Consider the following 19,423-nt stretch of genomic DNA (forward strand, 5'->3'; position numbering starts at 1 on the left):
GTTATGTAGCCATGTAACCCAATGACATAATGCTTAAACTTGTCACTGTCCTTGTTTAAGGGCTACTGCTATGCAAATAACAACAGCAGGTGTATTTGATTTTGGCATTTATTGGTTAGAGTTATTTTGTGATTACTGTTCATTCAAAAATAAATTAAAATCAAGTTTTATTAAACATATTTAAACACTTCACCTTCAAGTTACAGAGCACCAAGATAAAAAAAATCAATACAGTAAATATGCACCTATTACATTCACAGTGAAAAAGAAGAGTACCTGAAAAACAAGCACCTGTAAATCTCCAAAACCACAGAATCAACTGGAATAAAGCCACTACATTCACAAATTCACAGTGTAAACATTCTGATATTAAGGTGTTTTCTTAATTTTCGTTTTTCAAGGCCCACGTGACCATAAAGGTTGTGAGATGTGGAATGGTGAAGCACGCTCATTCCAGGAAATTAAACAAATGCCCACTCTACATCAGATACATTAATGTATGAATGTACATCTCTGATCCCGGTCGCCTTTATATTGCCTAATTCTAATGGTATACCTCTGTTTCAGCAGCAAACACTTACACACCCAAGCCATGCTATGGCCATCACAGAGATGGACCCAAAAATACAGCAATCTGCAAAATCAGTCAACAGAGAATCAATCAGTCAGCATGCTCATAAACACACATACTGACATCCTTCACTGAGGAATCTGTATAGCAGTTACAATGGAAAAGGGGGCCACTGGAAAGAATTAACGCAATGCTGGTTTGTGCTGTGTTTATAAGAGACCAAAATTGCTGACATTATGTAACATGCCTTATTTTTGACATGGAAACTTTAAATGGCTCTGCTCCTTACAGCCCTACAGTTTTCTATGAAAATTGTCTGTTGATAAATTAATGGCAGAATGCATGCATTCCGAAAAGAACACATCTCAAACCTGCTGATTTTAAAGTCACAACAACGGAGGAAATCATGTCAACACCACTGTCTGACTGTACTTTTCCAGAGACATCGACAAATGAAAAAGGATCACACTACCTAGGGCATTCACACACCAGTCCATCATTAGATCTATGTGGAATTTTCATTTTGCCGATGAAATATGGAAATTAAAAAAGCCTTGATGCTTTGGTTCTCTCTGACAAGTTACTTTCCCTGAGCCTAAGGACTGCCAGCCACCCTGACCTGCTGAGGAATCTCTGCGCACACACGCACACGCACACGCGCGCGCACGCACGCACACACACCTGGCCCACACCTGAAGCATGAAATGAGCCAATCCACTCCTCCCATTGGCTCATTTCTTCAAAGTCCTTCAGTATGTAAGGACTAACACACAAGTACTCTTCATGAAATTAATCATTTGTTTGGACTTGATTACTTCTTAACCCCACACCTTTAAAGCAATGCTCCTTTGCCATTAATTAAATTAATTTAGCATTATCTGAACTACACGCTGTCTGTAGTACTGCATATGAATACAAGACCAGTGAAATATGTTTTAACTGTGAAAAGGTAACATGCTTCACACCACTCTGCCTCCTCTTCATTTAACAGCGCAGAGTTCTTCGACTGTTTTCTCTCAAGACAAACAGATGCTCAGCTCAAATTAGTCCAACTGCCAAGCTTCCACTGGCATCTGCGACCCTACATAGTTTTCTAGTTTCAAAAGTGCTTTGTTTTTTAGACTGCTCATCACAGTACTTCCCTGCTGTAAGGTGACGAAACCTTTCTACCCACGTACAAGCAGCTCATCCTTCAGCCTATCACTCAACCTAACACAATCTCCATCAACCTAGAATCATGTTACATTTATGACCATAACTCTACCTCCATTATATAAATGCCAAAATTACTTTTCCATATTTAAACAGAGCAAGAGGTTAATCATAAGGCTTTCCTGTATTTCTTTTTTTAGTGTTAGTTAATTTCATCTCTTAAACATATTACACTCACAACTTTTCTGTGCCCGTATTTATCTTGTCTGTTCCATATTCTTGATGAATATTGTCCCTATTTTGAATTAAAAAATGTACTTACAAGATAATATTATGTTCCTGTCAATTACATAACTGTTTGTATTCAACTGCAGCCCGTTCTAAAGTGCTAGTTTTATTTTTGGTTGGGTCTACCAGCCTTTACAGACACAATGCAAATTTCTTCCAAGGGGACGTCAGTATATAGGATTATAGGATATAGAATTATAGGATATATTCCATCTTCCAGTAATTTAGGAATGTGAGTTGTGTCATTCATTAATTATTGTTCTTTGGATACAAACAATGGTGGGTTTTCACTTGTTTGGAGTTACTAATTAGTGACTAAAAGTTACTGATTTTATATGTAATGACACATGGAAAAATTTCTCAAATTTGACTCACATTCTTTTATATCAAAGAAACCAAGCAGAGAGATGAAGAGTAAAAATAATTGTGACAGCAATATTATTCCAAAGGCACTCAGGTCATGAGGTGACGCATTTGTTGACCATGTATTTGGAACATTCCTCTTTTATCAAAGCAGCTGTTTAACTGGAATCACCAGCATTACTGGAAAAGCAAGTCCAATGACTGGCTGTAGATGTGTTTCAGCTAGCAAATACACCTGCTTGTAATAACCAATATAACTTCCCTCACAGTGTCTTGAGATTTTTCACCTCAGAGTTACTGTTCCTGATCTTGCTTATACCCAAACACATTTTAAAAGATCTCATATCAATTTTCTACATTTTGGTGTGATGTCATAGTTATTGCTATAATGACGGTCTTATACAACTGTAGCTGCCCTAACAATACTGTCCATTTGAACAATGCCTACTTGGCTTTAGGTTGTGGACAAAGCCATTCAGGATTTAACATCCACACATTAAAAAAAAAGAATGAACAGTGTGCAAGAATGGGTTTAATGGGTTTCTGGTGTTCCTCCGTGGTGTATTTTAGGCCTATATGTTGTTAGTTTTTACTGATGTAAATTTTTTGTAGGGATTTAGAGATAATTGTACTGCTATAGCCCTGCATATCTATTTTATATATCTTGATCCATTCGCTGGAACTTTACAGCTGCCATGTCTCATCTCTTGACATTTTAGAGCAGTGTTAGAGCGCCATCACTTGGAAAGATGGCATCACTGCATTTAGTCATTCAACTCCTTTTTTTACTCAATTTATCTTGATATATACTTTTATCTTTAGACAACCGTTACCAAATTCGCAATGAAGCAAGATCCTGAATACACTGTACAGTACTGATCATACCTATGTATATCTCAAGTAAATAAGGTCTATGCAGCTCTTAGCCAGAATGAGCAATGCACCATAACAAGCACAAGACAAAATACCACTTCAAAACAGATTGTTTTGGCACATGAGATGTAATGCTAGCTTCTTGATAAGCTGCTTTAAGAGGAAATAAATTATACTGTAATATAATTGCTTAGGATAATATTCACATAACATCCTAATTAGTATTATGTGGCTTCCTTCGGCAGTTGCAACTAGCCCAGGATTAAGAGCTGCAAAATGGAGGCCAATGCATTCTGATGGGTCTACTTGGCATCATTCAGTCGCTATGAGTCATACTGAAAATCATAGTCCCTTTCCCTCAGTAATTCTCACACATTAGAGAAAAACAAAGACCATCCTTGGCAGTTGCAGAGAACACCCACTCGCAATGCTGATCACAAAAGGCTCCTCAAAACACCCTCCTCACTTCACACTACCAAGTACAATCACCATAAACACTATCTGGGGGAAAAAACCTTCAACCAAATCTCATGAGCCAGTACATTTTGATTCTGTCCTCTGGTCACAGATTAAGATCACTCAGGCACAAACAAACTGGTATTTCAGTGGCTAAGTGTATCAAATCAATTCAATTCAGCAGTTCAAAGTCATACACCTGGAAATTCGAGGTCTGAGATACCAGAAACTTTCAACGCTAAAATTCACCTTAACAGGAGACCGTGGTCAGTGTTGTAACTGGGAAACACTACTTTTGGTTTCTCATTGGGCAGCTTAATTTTGGGCTTCAATCTCAGAGCTGTGGATCGCCCGCTGGCTAAATATGACTTTCATAAAGCACGCGTTTAGGGCTGCCTGGTGCCTCTTGGCACTCGGCCTTTGCATCAGTACCTGCCTCTGAGCACTCTGACTGGGGATGAACAGAGACCGCAATGTCAAGACTCTGCTCATTCACAGCTTCATCTGCTCCTTCTCCCTCTCTTTCCCTCTCTGGTTCAGAGCTCTGCTCCACCGACGGAGCTGGAGCGCCGTCGACATCATCCCCATCCGGGCGGGCACCGATGGCCTGCCGCTGCTTGATCCTGCCCCTGGGCTGGTCGGGGTCGCTGACTTGCACCGTCTCAAACATCTCCTCCACGAAGGCCCTGCAGTTGAGGATGAGTGGAGGCAGGGGCACGCTGCGGGCCAGCTCCTCGATGTGCCGGGCCAGCTCCATGGTCTTGAACTGCGTGACCTTGGCCAGCTCCAGCGTCTTAGCAGAGGTGATTATGGGGATGCGCTTGGCGATCTCGAAGGCCTTCTGCAGCTTCTCCGCCCCCTCGGTGCGGAAGAACTCGTTGATGGCCTTCTCTGTCTTGCGCAGGTGGCTGCTGACCATACAGAGCCGGGTGACGTTGAGGATCATGGTGATGGTGAAAGCAATGAGGCACACGATGACGTAGTACAGGCCCAGACCGCTGTAAGTGTAGGCCACCCGCAGGGTGATGGTGTAGTTTGATGTCCCGGAGGCGCCCGATGCGATACACGTATACCTGCCTCTGTCTTCAAAGCTGACAGTTGTGATATTCAGAATGCCTTTATCCAGAATCAACCATTTCCCCCCTAGAGAAAGATATAAAATATCTGGTGAGTTTACTGGTGAAAAGTTGGCTAAAAGTCACTATAGTTTCTGTACAGTGGAATGTTTCATAAAATACATATTCACATCAAATGAAGTGTATCTGTTGGTAGCACATTCATATAATATAATTATATATATATATATATATATATATATATATATATATATATATATATATATATATATAATTATTAATCTCATTCATCTGTGTACAATGAAATATTTAACAAATATAACAATATCTGATGGCTGGTATCTTAAACAGTACCACACGCTTTATTAAAACGACAGATTTTGAGACGTTTAAGGAGTGTAACTAGGTGTATATATACAACTAAAGATAGTCATTTACCCCCTTCCTCTTCGTCCAATATGTGGCCTTTGGAGTTGTACCACGAAACACCAGCATGATTTCCAGTCACGTTGCATTCGATTAACACGCTAGAGCCCTCTTTTACCACGATGTCTCGGAAAGGAGGTAAACTGGCGAGCCGATGCGCTGGAATTAGCGACTTGTTCTGGAGTCGCCCGTTGGGAATTTCGGTTTGTGCACCGACCTGTGCTATGATCATGTGGCAAACAAAGACTTTTAAACACGTATCCATCTTTTGCTTGCTTTCGAATAAAATTCGCGCAGCCAGCTAGCTAGTCAACCTGAAAAACAAACAACAAAACCCTCGTCAGTATTTTCGTCAGTTTGCTGTCGAGTGTGAAGTCCTCTCAACCTGTTGGAGATCACGCAGTAATGACAGCCAACCAGGAGTACACAAAAGCTAATTTATTGTGTTATCGTTAGCTAGTCTAGCTAACTAGACAGACTCAAATCTTTGGCGAGCCAACTGAAAGGCCAGCAGCGACATCAATCTGACTTGTTGGCTAGCCTTAGTTACAGTAAACAAACACATTATCACTATCTAACCTCTATACATCTATAACGTATGTCATCAATCCAGCACCTGATAACAGTGGTAACGGAACGTTAAACGCCAACAAATGACACCGAATAAGAAGGAATGTCATCGGAAGAATTGCACTCACCTTCCTCGTTTAAATCAGCCGACTCTCTTTACAACCACATGAAGCTCAAGAATGGACCATCACAAATCAGATCATAGACTGAGTTTTTCCTGGTTCGGATAAGACGATCTGGTACAATTTTTTTGCCTTTTAGGACTTACGTTTCAGTCGTACAGACTGTCGTTAGTAGCTAACAGTTACGTTGTTTCGTTTAAAAAGGAACACACTTTTCAAAGTGGACTGTAACACAACGTTTTGTTGTGAATCTGTTCCTGCTATGTACAGGAAGCGGAAGTCGGGGAGCTCCGGACAACTTCCTGTTTCAGGGCGAAATTCAAGCAAAACAAAAACGCGTTAAGTCCACAGTGACGTGGCTGGCAGGGCAAGATCCATCTGCTAGAGTGGTCCAAGAACATTCGTCTTAACATATCGAAATAGGTTTGTGAACGTCTTTGTCACTGCGTGCTACTAGTTGCACATTTTTACCTGATCGGAGAGAGACTAGTTTACTAGCTAGATCAGGGAGTACCAAGTTGCTGTTTACTAACCAGCTTGCTGGCTAACTAGCTAATACGTAGCTAGCTAGAAGCAACGTGAGTGACCGGATTCTGTTTAATTAGAGTTGATCCTTGCCAACTTGATCCAAGAATACTCAGAAATGAAATAACTAGTTATCCATCTACCTAGATAAGCTAAGAATTTCTTATTGTCTTAACTGAAGCCACCAATTTAGCTAACAAGAGTCTGTTAAAGCACTGAGTATAAGATGGCTCGACATTCCAGGTGGTAATAATCCTATTCGCATTTAATTAATAACTACTTTGGATCTTTCCTCAGTACACGGGGATAAACTTCAGTTTAATCTCCTGTGACCTACAGTCAGGCAGTAATGCCACAAGGTGTAAACAGTAATTACTAAAACTCCATTCTCAGATGTTGTTTTTCCCCCCAAATATATCAGACAGACCAGAGAAAATTAATCGCGATTATATCGAATGTTACTGAATGTCAGTATTAACTTATCAGGGGACAAGGCTGGGTAAAGTATAGGTCCTGTTAAAAGAATCACTGATGTGATAGAGATCAGCATAGTGGTAACATTGTTAATGCTGTTGGTCTGTATAAGGCAGGAATGTATTAAGATGTCAGACAGTGAAGACCAGAGGGACCCAGTGGGGCAGTCAGAGGTCCAGGAGGTGGGCTCCCCAGAGCAGTCCTCTTCACCACTGACCGACAGCACCCCAGAGCCGCCAGAGAACGACATGGATGTGGCACCTGTCCGTAAGACCAGAAAGAGACCTGAAAACAAACCCCCTATTGACTCCATGGAGCCTCCGGAGAGTCCGAAAGTAGAAGATGATTCTAAAAAGGTAGAGTGCAGTAACAGTATAGTGCTGTTGTGACATCTTTGTGACACAACTTTGTGTAGGGGAGTGCCTTCAAGTACAGAAAGGTTTTACCCCACACAGCAAGATTCAGTGAATGGGTTTTCCAGAGAGAGAGAGAGAGAGACCAAATGCACAATCCTTTGATAGACTGCAGTTTGAAGTAAGTTTACAAATGACCAAGAGAAAAGCAACATTTTTTTAAACAGTCAGTCATGGCACTTCAGCCAGTTTTGTTGTATCGCACTCTGCTGGATGAGTCAAGGCAGCCACTTTTCACCTGAGCAATCTGCTCACATCAGTTGGCGTTAATATTTATACAGCCAGTCAAACTTCAGGATGACCGTGTGGGATGTTTGGCCAGGACACTGGTGAACACACCTGTGCTTCACGGTAATTGTTGTGGGATCTTCAGTATCTATATGCAACACATATCTCAGTTGAGGGTCTCATGTGAAAGATATGAGGGTTCAAGTCATGGCACTGGGGTGTGGCTTTTAACTGTGGTTCCCACTCAGGGTTGCCCCCTACTGTCTGTCAGCATCACTTCCATGAGCAAACTGGGTTTGCCAGTTGATTTCAGTGAGTCCAGCCAAGTTGGTTTAGCTTGTGTTGCTTTTTTGCAAAATTACCACAGGGTGGTAAGGCTACTTACAGTCATGCTTTTTTCTGTCTCCATTACAGAAATCCAGTGAGTCTACTGTATCTCAAGGAGGATGGGGTTACTGGGGGAGCTGGGGCAAGTCCCTCATGTCCACTGCCTCAGCCACAGTGGCCAGTGTAGGTGAGTAGCCAGTCCTGAAACTGTAGCATCTGAATCATGTGGAATGTCTGCTATATCCTCGTTAGCCCCATATCATACACAGTGGCTGTACTTCAGTTGCATTTTGAATTACACAAACATCTTAAAACTCCATTTTTACAAGGCCTTGGACCTTTGGCAGTTGTATTTTTAATGAAATATGTTACAGCGGTGGATTAATCCAGCTTGTCGGAACATGTTAATATACATATTTTGAATTGTATCTCTAAATACTTATCCTTTGCTCAATTCAAGGGCATGGTATATCTCAGGCTATTGAGAAAGCGGAGACATCGCTTGGAATACCCAGCCCTACAGATCTGTCGGCACAGATCAAGGAGGAGGAAAAAGAAGAGGGTAATGGAATGATTTATTGCGTGTCACACTGTCACTCATTCTGTGTGTTAAGTCTTCACATTTTTCATGAGTTATCAGATAGAAATGTACAAGCAGATAAAGTGAAGACCTGGAAAAGCATACAGGTCTTTGTATTATGTATGCAGGTGAGCCCAAAGGTGAATGTGACAGTGGGGAGGCGGAGAGCCCGTCAGCCCTGGGAGGTGCAATGGGAATGTTCTCATCCCTCTCCAGTGTTGTCCAGAGCACTGTAAGCACAAATATGTCTTTCACTCATGCTTGCCACTTGTTTTATTGTTTATGAGTGTCACATACTGTACAAGGGTAGGGGGGGAAAAATTGTACTTGAATTTCTACTAACATATTTAAATTGTATTAACTTAATCTTCATTGCCCAGGGGAAAACGGTAATAACTGGTGGTTTGGATGCTCTGGAGTTCATCGGTAAAAAGACCATGGATGTCTTAGCGGAAGGAGATCCAGGATTTAAAAAAACCAAGGGGCTGATGAACAGAACATCCACTCTGTCGCAGGTAAAGTTTAGCCTCTGTGCTGAAGGAGCAGTGAGGCGTAATTAATGTCATGCAGGCAAATGTCTGCTCGTGCTGAGCTGGAATTCAGGCCAAATGTTGAACGGCAGATTTAATTCCACAGAAGCACGCATATGATCATCAGCCTAGCCGAGACTCAAGATGGAGATACGTACTGCCAGAGGTCTGTGTCTCTTGTACTGTAGGTTTTAAGGGAAGCAAAGGAACGGGAAGAGAAGCAAACGGCCGAGGAGGTCTCCTCGGACACAGAGAAGAAGGCCCATTACGGAATGCTGTTTGATGAATACCAGGGGTTATCTCACCTTGAGGCCCTGGAGATCCTGTCCAGAGAGAGTGAGGCAAAGGTAAAGCTCAGTGACAGCAATCTATACATGACCATACGTTCATGTTATTGATTGCCTTTTGCACGTCCCCTCATTTTGGCAGCAAGGCCCAACTTGAGACCGGAGTCATTTCTTTCACTTTTTTTCTTGTTGTATGATGCAGGTAAAGTCTGTCCTGACCACCATGTCTGGTGAGGAGTTGGCTCAGCTGAAAGAGGAGCTTGAGCTGATCAAGGAGCCCTTCTCCCTGGTGGAGTTTGACGAGGAGGAGGTGGATGAAAAGAAAGGTACTTCTTCTGTGCCAGTCCATAATCAATGCAGTGTGCCTCCCTGCTGAAAGATACTTAATTCCTGTGTTATTTTTGAAGTAGCAGTTCTGTCATGTAATATCTGTCAGGATCCTGTCTTACAGAGGAGGAGAATTAAAAGAAATTCCTGCTGGTAGAATGAAGACATCAGAATCATTTTAGGTGATTTTTAGAAAACGTAATTTGTATTAAAATGTTCTAAATTTTATATTTTGCCATCTGTTTTTTTTTTTTTAAGATGATGCTGGCACAGAGTTTGTTAAGGAATTAACTGATGCCCTGGCAGAACTACACATATCTACAAACGCAGACAAGCTTGGCAGGGTATGTGGCATTTGACTGTCTTTGATATACAACTCTTATTGCATGGCAGTAAATTGGAGTCTTGTGGTCTGTTGCCATCTTGTGGACAGTGACTCAAAAAGGAATAAGATTTTCATATGAGTTAATTCATAAGCAGTTTAACTGTACCTGACCTGCTTTTTATATCTAGTATAAGTATTTCAGACTCTTGGGAGGCAACAGTTCACTGCATACATGACTATTGTGTAGTACCACCTTAGTAAGTGAGGGTAAACTGATAATGAGTTAATGATAATGATCACATTAAAAAATTAGCATGCTTATTGTATTATCTCGTCATTCATGAGGTAATACACACTTAACAGTCTGATGTGAATTGTATATGGCCCCTGTGCTGGGTTTAATGGATTAACTGTCTTACTCAGGCCGTGAAGAATGCATGTGACAGCATCACCAACATGAGCAGGCCAGCTGAAGGCTCAAAGCAGGAAGGAGAGGGGAGTGAGGAGGAGGTTCCGGATGGAACAGAGGTGGAGAAACGCTGCACTGTGGAGGTACAAAAGGGAGAAACACTCACACATAACTTCTTTGAGCCACATTGATCGCATCAGTGTATATGTGCTTCTTGCAGCACAGAGTGGACCCAAAATGTGTCTTCACATTAGTAAACCATGTATGACACAGACATTACGTAAGCTTGACTTTTGTACGTTGTATGTGTAGCACACTTTTTTGTCACTGTCTGCCCCTCTTTTCTTCTTTCTAATCTGTGCATTGCCCATCTTCTGTAGGACGTTCACTCCTCTGCTATCAGGAGTCTGGCAGAGCTAACAGCCAGATCAATAGAGCAATTCCATAAAGTGGCAGAACTTATCCTTTACCATGGCAATCAGGATGTGACTGCTCTGGAACAGGCCAAAACCCTCTCACAGTAAGTCTGTCCCCTGCCCTCTCAACTAATTACTGCTGCACAACCATCACTGGCCATTCTTCATTTGATGTCACAATTGTTATTGCACTCATTGCATATTAGATAGTTATCAGTGAATCCTGAATTATCAGTGAATACTCAAGATGAATATTAATGTTGCTACTGATGAGTCTTTTAACATACGACTTCTCTTCTCCAGAATCACAATTATTTTGTGCAAGGAAATATCACTATTGTCCAAAAGGTTCACCTCTTGTTTAACCACTCTTGGGGTAAGCTGGTCTTCTTTTCGTCCTTTTTATTAGAGTTCAAAAATGGATTGTAATGTTAGCTTGTAGTAGAGACTCAAGATTCATTAAAGAAGTCTTTACTAATTGAGGTTTACGAAATCAAATCATTATGAAGTTGATTAGTCGGTTGTCACTAAGACTGAGCTAACTTTGAAAGTGCTGATTAATTTAATCTATAGCACAAGTGTTTCTGGATCCCGGACAGCAGCATTTGTAAATGGACTATTTGTTTTTAGCAGCAGTGTTCAGTTACTACGTCCACATTTCACACATAAAAAGACATATAAATCAGTTTTATTGTGTGTACGTAACAAATATGAACACGTAAAAGAAAAAAAAAAACTAATGCGAGTATATTTGATTTTGCAGTCAAATGAAAAGGGAGATGTCCTTAACCCATTGATAACAGGAGTGTTTCTGGAGGTTTGTATTTCTGAATATATTTTATTTTAGACTGCTTGACCCAGGTCATTGCAGTTACAAAGGTGTAATCTGGTTCCTTTTCTCCCTTGTCTTTAGGCTTCAAACAGTGCAACTTATATTCAGGATGCTTTCCAGCTCTTGCTGCCAGTATTAGAGGTGTCTCACATTCAGAGGAGTACAGCCTCATCTGACCAGTGACAGCCAGATCTCAAATGTGCCAACATGGAACTTCAACAAAGAACAGCTCTGTGATGTCACTGTCATCTGTTCAGCTGCTTCAGTGAGACTTATGTACTCTTGTGTATTTCTAGACAAATGAACTGTCGTACTTGTTGTATCCTATAGTAGGTAGCTACAATGAGTTTTGAGAATTTAAAACAAGCCAAAAAAATTTGCCGTTAAAGATCTTCCAGGTTGATTACTTCCAAACCACAGAACTCTAAACTATTTCAGATTGATTAATTCTGAGATACTTCTTCAATGTAAATCCCGACCTTGTAGAGGCCAGTGATTTTTCTTCAGAGGCTTTCAAGCCAGAATGGCTTTTTGCTTTTTTTCTTTGTAATATTTTCTTTTTTCCAATTTTGCTTCTTCACAAAAATCTTGACAGCATTGGCTGATTTTTGTTTGAATTTGGTACATTTATTGGTCATCTTCCGTAGAAACACATAAAATACTTCAGTCCACCTGTACCCTGAGTCAGGTATGGTATTAACGGCTGCGATATTTTTTTTTTTTTCCCCACACTGGTCAAAAGCTGTTGACAGCTGTCCATCATTCCTTCACCCCATGAATGGCACATCCATCACACATTGCTTGTGAATGTGTACAAACTTGTTTTGGCAGTATTTCCCTGATCATACCAAATCTGACAGTTAACTATTGTTGTCCCTGCTTTACTTTTCTCACCAAGACGTTTGTTTGATTTTTCAGCATTTACTCAGTCACATTTTCAAAACATTGTTTCCAGGGGTATTCTTAACAGAAGCTCAAGGTTACCCAACATTTGGCTTGGAAGCCTCATGGTTGCCTGCAACCACTAGTTGTATTTTATGTTGTTATATTCATCATAATAACATTACTTTTTAGCAATTAAATATTTGTATAATTGTGTTAAAATATATATCCAGTTGATATTATTGGTTTAGGTGTCTACACAAGGTAAGCTATTACTGGGTTTAAACAGGCTGAAAATCCTTGGGTGAAAGGACACCATTTAACATTTTATCAGAGCCAGGCATAGGAAACAATTTGGTTTGTAATCTTGTAGTGACTTGTAGTCCACTGAATGAATATTATTTAAGTCATTGGTTAATGGGTCTTTGGTACAGTATTACATTTGCTGTGGGCTTTTCAAATGATGCAACTAACAAATATTTGTGTTTTTGAATTAAAAGTGTCTTCATAATTTGTTTAAATTTTGTTTTATTTTCTGTCAGCAGTAACTCTCATGACATGTGAAAAATGAGGCTTAAACGGGCAGCTGCCAAACAAGCTACATTATCTACTTCTGACCTTCCTTGACACCTTTCAGTTCTCTCCAGAGGTAGCTAGCCAGTGCCTTGCTTCCGTCTCCCTTCTTTTAGCAGAACCCTTCAGAGCACCTCTGCCAGGATGCACTAGGGTAACCATCTACCCACTTTACATCACTACAGTTACCATTCAGAGATTTTAAATATGCTGTTCTGCATTTTACTTGAATCAAATCCAACGGGCGTTTCTTTTTTTTTTCTTCTTTTCACTGAAATTGCAGCCAGTTAGCTAGCAACAAGCACTTGTGTGCAAGTCAGAGTTATGAATGTGGTAAGCGACCAACAGCCTTTGTAGTATTAGGAAAGGATCGTTTATGTCATTACATGTATGGACGTTACATGCATTACATGCAAATGCATATTGGTCAGGTCTAAAATTTTAAGGTTGTTTTTTGTTCAAATCCAAGTCTCTGTGCAGCAGAACTTATCTTGCTACTTACCCACATACCTACCTCCCATCAGGGTTGCCAGGGCCCTGTAAATGTTCTCCTTATGCTGCAATTTCCCAAACAGAATGTAACAGATTTTTTCCCTTTCCTCTACCTATCTCCAGATCAAAAAATCATTTAAGGTATTGTGGCATATTTTTTCAGTCTCCTGTGTATACAGTACTCATTTACTGAATGGTAATTGGCAGCAGTAGGGTGTAGTGGTGAGGAGCAGGGTTGCTGGTTCAGTTCCCTGCAAGGACACTATTGTTATACCCTTGGGCAAGGTAAATATCCTCGGTAGATGATTTTGCTCTGGGTTTTTGTACCCTAACATGCATACAGGTAAACCCCCAGCAATCAGTGCCAGGATGCTTTGGAAGCTACTAGTCACATTCCCCACATTTATTGACTGTTTGTTAAATCTTGTTACGAGATATATTTTCTCGTTAATTCCTCCGTGGCACCCCTCTGCCCATTTTCTCACCCTATCGACAAAAGCGTCCTCCGTGAAATAGGTATACAGTCAATTTTGCAACAATGCTTCCCGAAATAACGTGGTCTGTAAGTTATTGCGTCATTATCACGTGATACGAGTGAAAACGTAGTAGGGTCATGGTCGAAAAAGGTAATGCGCCTGCGTCTCTGCGGCATCGGATGGATGGATAGCGAACTAGCTAGCTAGCTAACACTAGCTAGATTAGAAGAAAGCTGTAATTTCTATATAAAAGAAGAAGAATTGTCAGAAGAAGTCGAGGTACATACGACGCTTTATGGGTTGTTTAACACTTCGCTAACAAGCTACATATTTGGTAATGACCACCTTGTAAAACGGATATAGGCTAGTTACGTTAGCGTTTATTGGTAGCCATCTAGAAACCAGTATTTAGCTAACGTTAGCTAGTTTAACGTTAGCTGTATACCTTCTTACATTTACATTTATTCGCGAGCTGAATAATAATTTGATATATTTGAAACATTCCAAGTTTCTTAATTTGTCGTATTTAATTGAGTGTTCCATGGTATCTCATGGTTTTATGTGCTGCATGTAGTTAACTATTTAGTTACAGCTAACCAAATTAGTAAAATAGCTAGCTATACATATTAGCAGTTATATCTCACAGAATGCGCAATAGCTAACTAGTCAACTTGGATTCCTCCATGGTTTATCCCTTAAATGGCTAGCCAGTCAGATAATAATTTAGCTAGATGTACTTAACTAACTATGTAATATTATGATGTCTACACTAGTTAAGGTAAGGTTAGCTAGCATTATTACTCGGTAACTGTTCTGCACAACCGCGTTGTCTAACGTGAAAATGCATTCCCTTTTAACCCCAGACTGCTCCCGTGAGGTGCTCTCGGTACACCAGAGAAGTTTTCAGTCGTTTCTTCAACCGCCAAAATGCCAGCCGCACTTGCAGATACCAGTCAGATTATTTGTGAAGTCTGGGCCAGCAACGTGGAAGAAGAAATGAGGAAGATCCGACAGATTGTTCAAAGTTATAATTACATAGCCATGGTATTTCCATTTCCCTGATATTTGATGCTGCACATTTTATAATTGTATTTTTAGACGTTGTGGAAGTTACGTTACACATATTTAACTGAGAAGTGTAAAATTAAATGTAGTGTATAATCCTGGACACACTTAATGACAGTTTCATCGTCTTTTGTGCTTTCAGGACACAGAATTTCCGGGGGTTGTGGTTAGGCCTATTGGCGAGTTTCGCAGCACAGTGGACTACCAGTATCAGCTTTTGCGTTGCAACGTGGACCTGTTGAAAATTATCCAACTTGGACTTACCTTCATGAACGAGGATGGAGACTACCCACCAGGAACAACAACCTGGCAGTTCAACTTCAAATTCAACCTAACGTATGTACACATTTCCCTTTTCACATTGGTGGTCCGCAAATGGCTGTTGTAATGAAGGTTAAAAAAGTTGTGTTTAAGTGTCCTGAGTTTTCATTCTCATTTACAGATAAATCAAATATGTCTCGTCCTTAAAGAGATATTCACTTCTAATTATGGAAGGCTCCAATCCAGAAAGTTCTGTGGGAATGTTTATACCTCCATTTCCTCAAGGTCAAGGAAACTTCTACCACGTTGTGATAAGTTAGCTAAGGACAGGGCTGTGACGTTTCATTCAGGCGTTCAGGACTTGAATAAAGCAGTTTTGTAGTGCCTGGTCTTCCTGCTGTGATTTTGTGACTTTATTTTTCTTTCAGAGAGGATATGTACTCCCAGGATTCAATTGATTTACTCCAGAACTCTGGACTTCAGTTCAAAAAGCATGAAGAAGAAGGAATTGATACGCTGTACTTCGCAGAACTCCTCATGACTTCTGGTTTGGTGCTGTGTGAAAATGTCAAGTGGCTCTCCTTCCACAGGTGAGAAGTGGGAACAAGTGCTTTGGATATGATGAGCATACCACCATATCCCTTTGACGCAGGCCTTTGGCAATTTAGGTTATTTTGCCATGAATTTCTGTAATGCTTTTTTCTTTTGCTGTTTGCAGCGGGTATGATTTTGGCTACCTGGTGAAGCTCCTTACGGATTCTCGGCTGCCTGAGGAGGAACATGAGTTCTTTCAGATCCTTAACCTTTTTTTCCCCGCCATCTACGATGTGAAGTATCTCATGAAGAGTTGCAAGAACTTAAAGGTAATAGGGGCTTCTTGTGAGTGCTTTACAAGACAACACACAGCATAAAGGGCCGTTATCTTGTCTCGGGGGAATTGCCATAATACTATCCGTTGTAATTGTGTTAATGTTTGTCGAGAAGAGAATCAAGAAAGAACAAAGTGAAATACCTGCAAACTACTGCATCATAGCAGACTGTTATCTTTACCCAGAAATTAGATGCTTGTCTGTCTGTGCAGCTATACATTTTTTTTAATGATTGGTGTGTGCTGTGTTGAACAGCATTATAATAAGCAAAACAACCGGTATTTGGATGGCAAAGTGCAGAAACAAACTGAAATGGCCAAATAGTGAAATGTGAACTGTAAATCTACTGCATACCTGCATACATCCAGACATCACATTTTTGCTAGAGCATCAAGGGAACACCTTCAAATTTATGCAACAGATGTTCACTACAACAAAATGTACAAGCGACCCTAATTTTTTACTGTTGGGAATGACTGGACAATAATTTATTCATGTTTTTTTGACATATGCCATTGAGAATGTCATCCTTTAGTAAATGAAGGTATCCCTTTAGACCATGTATGTTGCTCTGGAGAAAGACATTGTATGGTAAGTCTGAGTGATGTGTGTCTTTATTTCAGGGGGGTCTGCAGGAGGTTGCTGACCAGCTTGAGCTGAAAAGGATTGGGAGACAGCACCAGGCCGGATCTGACTCGCTCCTCACAGGCATGGCCTTCTTCAGGATGAAAGAGGTATGTGTGAATTGTGCCTGTGTCAATGTGCCTGTTTGGTCTATCAGCATTAATGAGGCACAACTTTTGTATCCAGTTGAATAATAAACTGTAACTACTTTATTGTTCTTGTTCAGAATGGTAATTATGGTTGTGTTCTTATTTGGCAGTGCTGATTTTCAGTGTGATGCTAAGTCGCTATGTTACTGGCTATTCTGTGCCTCTCTTCATCCTTCTGTCAAGATGTACCTTCCCTTGACGGCTGTGCAAGGCACTCTGGATTGGAGCATATGCCACATAAATGAATAATAATTATAATGACTGGTAGCTGACGGTTATACCATCCTGTGGACACCACTGTATAAGTTAATTCTACCCTTTTTCTTCCCCAATGCAGTTGTTTTTTGAAGACAACATTGACGATGCAAAGTACTGCGGGCGATTATATGGCCTGGGGTCTGGCTCCTCCCAAAATCAGAACGGCATTTCCACTTCCTCCCAGGAGGAAACCAACAACAAGCACTGACCAAAAGAATCCTGTGGCATCAGGCAGATGTCTGACTTGTTTTATCCCCTCCGATAGTTAATGTCGAACTTTATTTTCCCTCCCTCACTGAAATTCATGTTTTCATGAGATGCACCAGCAATGAAAGGACATTGGTCTTGTTAGACTAACACACTTCTACAACCATTCCGTTCAGTCACAGCCAATTGATATTTCAGCTTATTGATGATATAGTTCCCTGCGATCCCTCTGTTTAACCTGTCTTGCTTGCATTCGGAAAGCATTTCGATCATTTTATCTTTTGTTTTTCAGCATTACAGTTGTGAAACCCAGTCTTTTAAAGTGTGGGGCCAGCGCTTCTTTGCTACATACCGCTAATGAGACATGTAGTAGTTCAACATGCTCAATGGAAATTATTTCCCAGAATTCCTACAATGCCTAAAAGGGACTTTGACCTGTTTAAGTGGTTCAGGGTCTTTTGTAGATGTTTAAAAATCAGATCACTGTTGGGATATATGTTTGTAGGAATTGTGATATTTTAAATTATGCTGAAAAGGTATGTATATTAAAATGTAAAATTTCAAAGAAGCTGATACGTTTTACCATTTTTCCTCTAGTGGAATGAAGATTTTAGATACAAACCTTGCACGTTGTGTGGTGGGGATGGGTTATAGGGGCACATTCAAGATCTTTGTAAATTGTACTTTTAAGTTGTTCGCAGCTACATTTAAATAGATGTTTGCATTTTCTATTGTTTTTAAATCATACATTGTTTTAAACAGTTGTATATTAAAATGTTTTCTATTTGCTGAATGTGACATTTTAGTATTCATGTTTTCCAAAGTTTGGTGCTTCCTCGTACCGTTGAACACTGCAAATCTTTGCAACATTTAAAACTCCCATTGTTCAAATATACTAGACAAACTGAAGTTGACTCAATACATTGCCCACTGTTTTGAATGTTATTGGCCATTTTCTGTGAGTGGTCTTAAAATTCCTTGTATTTTTTAGTTTACAACTTATTCTTTCACATTGCAGAGATGGGCATGACTGATGCCAAGAATTCCATTTAATCTGAACGGATTACACCTCCTCGAGTTTGAGCAACCAGATTAAACAGGTTTTGTCATGAGTTTGCCAGCAGTCGAATGAGTAAGAAACAAAAAAGAAATCTGAAGTTCATCACTCAGAATTAAAGACAGTGCATTAGGTTGAGGGCGAAACCAGGTCAGAGTATTTTACATGATCTAACACAGGGTTTTCATGCTGCATGTGCTTGCAGCTCACCAGATGGTGCAGTCCTGCTGCCTCATTTCTACAACAGTTCTTTCTCATTCAGAATGAAAGGTTAATATTCATAAGTCATTTCACGCTTAAGAAGTAGGTTGGTTGGAAGAAACCTTTTCCAACAACAGCACAGTTCATATTAGATGAGCTATTGGAAAAAAAATGTTACGTGAGGTATGCTAAACTAGTCTTTCATAAGGAAGGCAGTGGCCCATTCACTCACTCGTGACAGCTAATAAGATCTCTTGTAATTAGGATGAGTATACTGAGGAGTGTATGTAGTTGCAGTAATGAAAACATGCTGGTGCCAGCCACTGTGGCAGAAAAGTGGCTAATGTGACAGAAGAGCTTTTAAAATACAAACATTTCAAGTGGTATATTGTGTTGCACGGTACGCACCATCCCTATAGGTTCATGTAGAGTGAGTTGCTGGTTGTTTTTTGAAAGCCTTCAGAATGTCTGATCTTTACCAGGATGTGTATATTCTAAAATATATTTGAAATGAATCGGGCTGCAATAGCTCTGGGGCGTTTCAGTACCTGTGAACAGACCAAACAAAGATTTTGTCCTTATTCCTAAATTGCCAAGTCTGTATTGTGACAGTAATAATTCCCATGGCCAAACTGCAGTCCTCAATATAATCTTCATGGGGGGAAAAAATTGTAAAAGGCTGAATGAAAAAGTGTTTTATTATTTGAAAACATAAAATTGACAAAATGAATATGTTGTT

The 19,423-nt window shown here is 40.3% G+C and overlaps 3 protein-coding genes across 5 annotated transcripts; 2 read left to right on the forward strand and 1 right to left on the reverse strand.

Moving 5' to 3' along the window:
- Positions 1 to 1,241: 1,241 nt before the first annotated feature.
- On the reverse strand, positions 1,242 to 6,149 carry LOC118775705 (microfibril-associated glycoprotein 3-like). Its single transcript, XM_036525747.1, has 3 exons — positions 5,904 to 6,149; positions 5,218 to 5,519; positions 1,242 to 4,846 (listed from the first exon to the last, which is right to left on the reverse strand). Exons 2-3 carry the CDS (start codon positions 5,468 to 5,470, stop codon positions 4,062 to 4,064), a joined length of 1,038 nt encoding a protein of 345 aa, XP_036381640.1. The 5' UTR covers positions 5,471 to 5,519; positions 5,904 to 6,149; the 3' UTR covers positions 1,242 to 4,061.
- A 66-nt stretch (positions 6,150 to 6,215) lies between these two features.
- On the forward strand, positions 6,216 to 12,443 carry fam114a2 (family with sequence similarity 114 member A2). 2 transcript variants are annotated; one of them, XM_036524203.1, is made up of 14 exons: positions 6,216 to 6,320; positions 7,009 to 7,252; positions 7,952 to 8,051; positions 8,325 to 8,426; positions 8,573 to 8,676; positions 8,825 to 8,959; positions 9,163 to 9,321; positions 9,464 to 9,587; positions 9,847 to 9,932; positions 10,337 to 10,465; positions 10,703 to 10,842; positions 11,042 to 11,114; positions 11,502 to 11,555; positions 11,652 to 12,443. In XM_036524203.1, the coding sequence occupies exons 2-14, from the start codon at positions 7,025 to 7,027 to the stop codon at positions 11,751 to 11,753; spliced, it is 1,536 nt and encodes a 511-aa protein (XP_036380096.1). In that variant the 5' UTR covers positions 6,216 to 6,320; positions 7,009 to 7,024; the 3' UTR covers positions 11,754 to 12,443. The 2 variants fall into 2 exon arrangements, with proteins under 2 accessions (XP_036380096.1, XP_036380097.1); XM_036524204.1 differs by having other exon boundaries at positions 7,013 to 7,252.
- A 1,696-nt stretch (positions 12,444 to 14,139) lies between these two features.
- Positions 14,140 to 18,122, forward strand: cnot8 (CCR4-NOT transcription complex, subunit 8). Of its 2 annotated transcripts, none has more exons than XM_036524730.1 (7): positions 14,140 to 14,327; positions 14,857 to 15,037; positions 15,201 to 15,394; positions 15,748 to 15,909; positions 16,038 to 16,182; positions 16,812 to 16,922; positions 17,299 to 18,122. In XM_036524730.1, exons 2-7 carry the CDS (start codon positions 14,921 to 14,923, stop codon positions 17,425 to 17,427), a joined length of 858 nt encoding a protein of 285 aa, XP_036380623.1. In that variant the 5' UTR covers positions 14,140 to 14,327; positions 14,857 to 14,920; the 3' UTR covers positions 17,428 to 18,122. The 2 variants fall into 2 exon arrangements, with proteins under 2 accessions (XP_036380623.1, XP_036380621.1); XM_036524728.1 differs by having other exon boundaries at positions 14,140 to 14,272.
- Positions 18,123 to 19,423: the final 1,301 nt, after the last annotated feature.

The sequence above is a fragment of the Megalops cyprinoides genome, chromosome 3 (assembly GCF_013368585.1).
Source record: "Megalops cyprinoides isolate fMegCyp1 chromosome 3, fMegCyp1.pri, whole genome shotgun sequence".
Lineage (NCBI taxonomy): Eukaryota > Metazoa > Chordata > Actinopteri > Elopiformes > Megalopidae > Megalops > Megalops cyprinoides.

Coding starts and splice junctions, on each gene's coding strand:
- LOC118775705 (XM_036525747.1), bottom strand. CDS start 5,470: ATGGATACGTGTTTAAAAGTCTTTGTTTGCCACATGATCATAGCACAG. Junction 4,847..5,217: donor ATTGGACGAAGAGGAAGGGG/GTAAATGACTAT, acceptor ATCTTTCTCTAG/GGGGGAAATGGTTGATTCTG.
- fam114a2 (XM_036524203.1), top strand. CDS start 7,025: ATGTCAGACAGTGAAGACCAGAGGGACCCAGTGGGGCAGTCAGAGGTC. Junction 9,588..9,846: donor GGAGGTGGATGAAAAGAAAG/GTACTTCTTCTG, acceptor TTTTTTTTTAAG/ATGATGCTGGCACAGAGTTT. Junction 11,556..11,651: donor TAACAGGAGTGTTTCTGGAG/GTTTGTATTTCT, acceptor CCTTGTCTTTAG/GCTTCAAACAGTGCAACTTA.
- cnot8 (XM_036524730.1), top strand. CDS start 14,921: ATGCCAGCCGCACTTGCAGATACCAGTCAGATTATTTGTGAAGTCTGG. Junction 15,910..16,037: donor AAGTGGCTCTCCTTCCACAG/GTGAGAAGTGGG, acceptor TGCTGTTTGCAG/CGGGTATGATTTTGGCTACC. Junction 16,923..17,298: donor CCTTCTTCAGGATGAAAGAG/GTATGTGTGAAT, acceptor TCCCCAATGCAG/TTGTTTTTTGAAGACAACAT.